Below are 2,500 nucleotides of genomic sequence, written 5' to 3' on the forward strand. Positions count from 1 at the left end.
AGGAGGCGCGGGTTCTCCATTGACGATCTGATGAAGTAGCCAACGATCTTCCGGTACCCCGCGATGTAGTGAACAACTTGATGGGTAAATAGTGGAAAAATCTAGTTTTGCAAAAGTGTCGTAGATTTGTGTACGTGTAGCGTGAATTGCAACATATGTAGTTGATTTTCTGGGATCTTGCAAAATTGATACTGACTCTGTAGAAGCGTGAGGATGTTGCAAATGGGAAGTGAAGTTTATGTACTGGAGTGTGATAGGCTGTTGCACGTTGGTGCAATCCATAACAGGCCTTCGTCACGCGCTGTTCCGAACAGCAGCAAATTGATGCAACACGAAAGATACAGTGTCGAACAGTTGCGACATGCAGATCTGAAAAGGGGGGGGGAGGTTTGCATTGTTGCAACTTGCAATGATTTGCACCGAATCGGTGGCATCCTCTTCTTTTATTTCGACTTACAGGGGAGTCATAACGAAATATTAAACTTAAGAGGATCAGTTCCGAAATATTTCGACTTAGAGGGGCTTTACAAGGTCCAACGGTTCGTCGAACGCGGTTCGACAGACACGTGATGTGTGAACGTGTGAACGGGGTATTTGGTTGTCGAACACGTTGGTTAAACCCCAAATACCCCGTTCACATGTTCACACATCACTTTAAACACGTGTCTGTCGAACCGCGTTCGACCGGATAAACCCCCTCTTAGCGAAAATCGGTGCGACGTATTCCGACATTCGCCACGAGAGAGTCCGACTTAGGGAAAATACCTGGCAATGGTCAATGCAAACTGCAACCAGTCACGGTGGAATGGCGACAGCCTTCACATGTCAACAAAGTCTTGAATGCTTAATTAAGCGTGGACTTGGGTCTATTTATAAATGAATCGATAAATATTGCAGATTGGTGCAAGGGTTGGAGACGTGGCATAGCCTTCTTAAGATAGCCTGCTTTTGCTTTGTAGTCTGTATAATTGGCTTCATACTAGGGTGGGTTGACGTCTTTTACGAAGCTGTTGCAAGATCATTTCCGCACGTTACGTTGAACATTTAAGATATTCGTAAGCTTTCGAGGTCATAAAAGACTTAATGACATCGCCAATCTACGACCCGGAGCTATGAACTGCCCACAACTCCCTAGAAAACATGGAGCCAACTGTACAGTGTCACAGTCAAAGCTGAGCATCAGACATCGAGTGAATCCCCTGCTATCCTAAAGTCACGTGATCACTCTTCCCATTTGTAGTGCCGCCATTGCCATTCACAGTGGATGTTCCCATATTCTGTTGCCATCCACACTGATCATTGCCATTTGCAGGGACCCAGAAAAGGGAAATCCCCGCAGTGAAAATCCCCGGTGGCTTCTCGAAAGGGCTTTCTTGCAGTGATCGATTACTTCAGTCTGTGGTGAGTGTTGACAATGTTCTGTCACTGTTCCCCTTGTGCAAAGGATGTCAAACATAAGTACAGGCCCACGTCACAGATCGCGACTACTTCGACGTTGTAGACAGATCGAAAGGCGTGTCGCTTATTGGTGTAATCTTTTATTTATGTACAAAATAATACATAAGTATTTTCGTATCTAAGACTTTTATTCTCCGTCTCTTCACACTTCCTCCAGAGCTCTTCCCGTGAACATCAAATATGACATAGAAATAGCTCTTATGGACAAGAAGGTTATTGAACCATAGGCCTATACATAATCAATATCTATTGACAATAGTAACATCGTCAATGTTTCCTGTAATGATAATCACGAGCTCTCCTACGCTTTCAAGAGTTCTGTAGACGATTTTCTAGGATAATTGGTCTCAACCTAGCAAGGTTAGTATTTATGAAATTAATCGAATACTATCAATAAATATTTACTGTGAACGGGTTAATAGAGTCATATCAGAATGATAGAAAACTCCCTTATTACTATGACGTACTTCATTAATTTTATTCTGGCCAGAGAAGAGACAATTTTATGCAACTGAGAAAGAGTCAAAACCAAAAGAAGGTTCTCGATCGACTGAAACCTCTTTCAGGTAGGAGACCGAGCTCTGAAATGTCTGAAATTGTTTGTTTATTTATTAGAATAAAGTGCTTAAACTAAGTCATGGTATTGAAGAGGTCAGTGGTCTACTGATGCTCAATTAAAACATTTCTTCATAAAAAGATTAACGTTGCATTCGTTAATCGAGATTATCTTAATCGCTCTTTGAGTACGGAGGAGGTTATATGCACCAAAATGAAAAAGACTGACACCAGCCAGAATAATGGGGGTGCATATGAGTGAAAATACATATATATGAAAGCCTAAAACTTCTGCTCTAACAAAACAAGATCAGTTAAAAAAAATTGATATATTGATACATTTTATTTTCTTTTCTCTTGATATACATTAGTCAAACTTAGTTCCTTTTTCCAATAACAGAGCATCAATGCGATTAAAACCTTCAAAAATAACGAGATCGGATGCAAGATAAATGAATAGATGAATGAATAAACTAATAGATGGATA

At 40.8% G+C, this 2,500-nt stretch overlaps 1 protein-coding gene across 1 annotated transcript in view; it reads left to right on the forward strand.

The window, feature by feature from the left end:
- The window catches only part of LOC143032490 (uncharacterized), an 8,914-nt gene extending 7,360 nt beyond the window's left edge, over positions 1-1,554 (forward strand). The window contains exon 2 of the mRNA XM_076197367.1: positions 1-1,554. This exon is cut by the window's left edge and continues 1,193 nt beyond it. Within this exon, the coding sequence (XP_076053482.1) occupies positions 1-39 (39 nt within the window). The 3' untranslated portion in view covers positions 40-1,554.
- The last annotated feature ends 946 nt before the right edge of the window (positions 1,555-2,500 follow it).

The sequence above is a fragment of the Oratosquilla oratoria genome, chromosome 13 (genome assembly GCF_046742065.1).
Source record: "Oratosquilla oratoria isolate Oo_2021 chromosome 13, ASM4674206v1, whole genome shotgun sequence".
NCBI lineage: Eukaryota > Metazoa > Arthropoda > Malacostraca > Stomatopoda > Squillidae > Oratosquilla > Oratosquilla oratoria.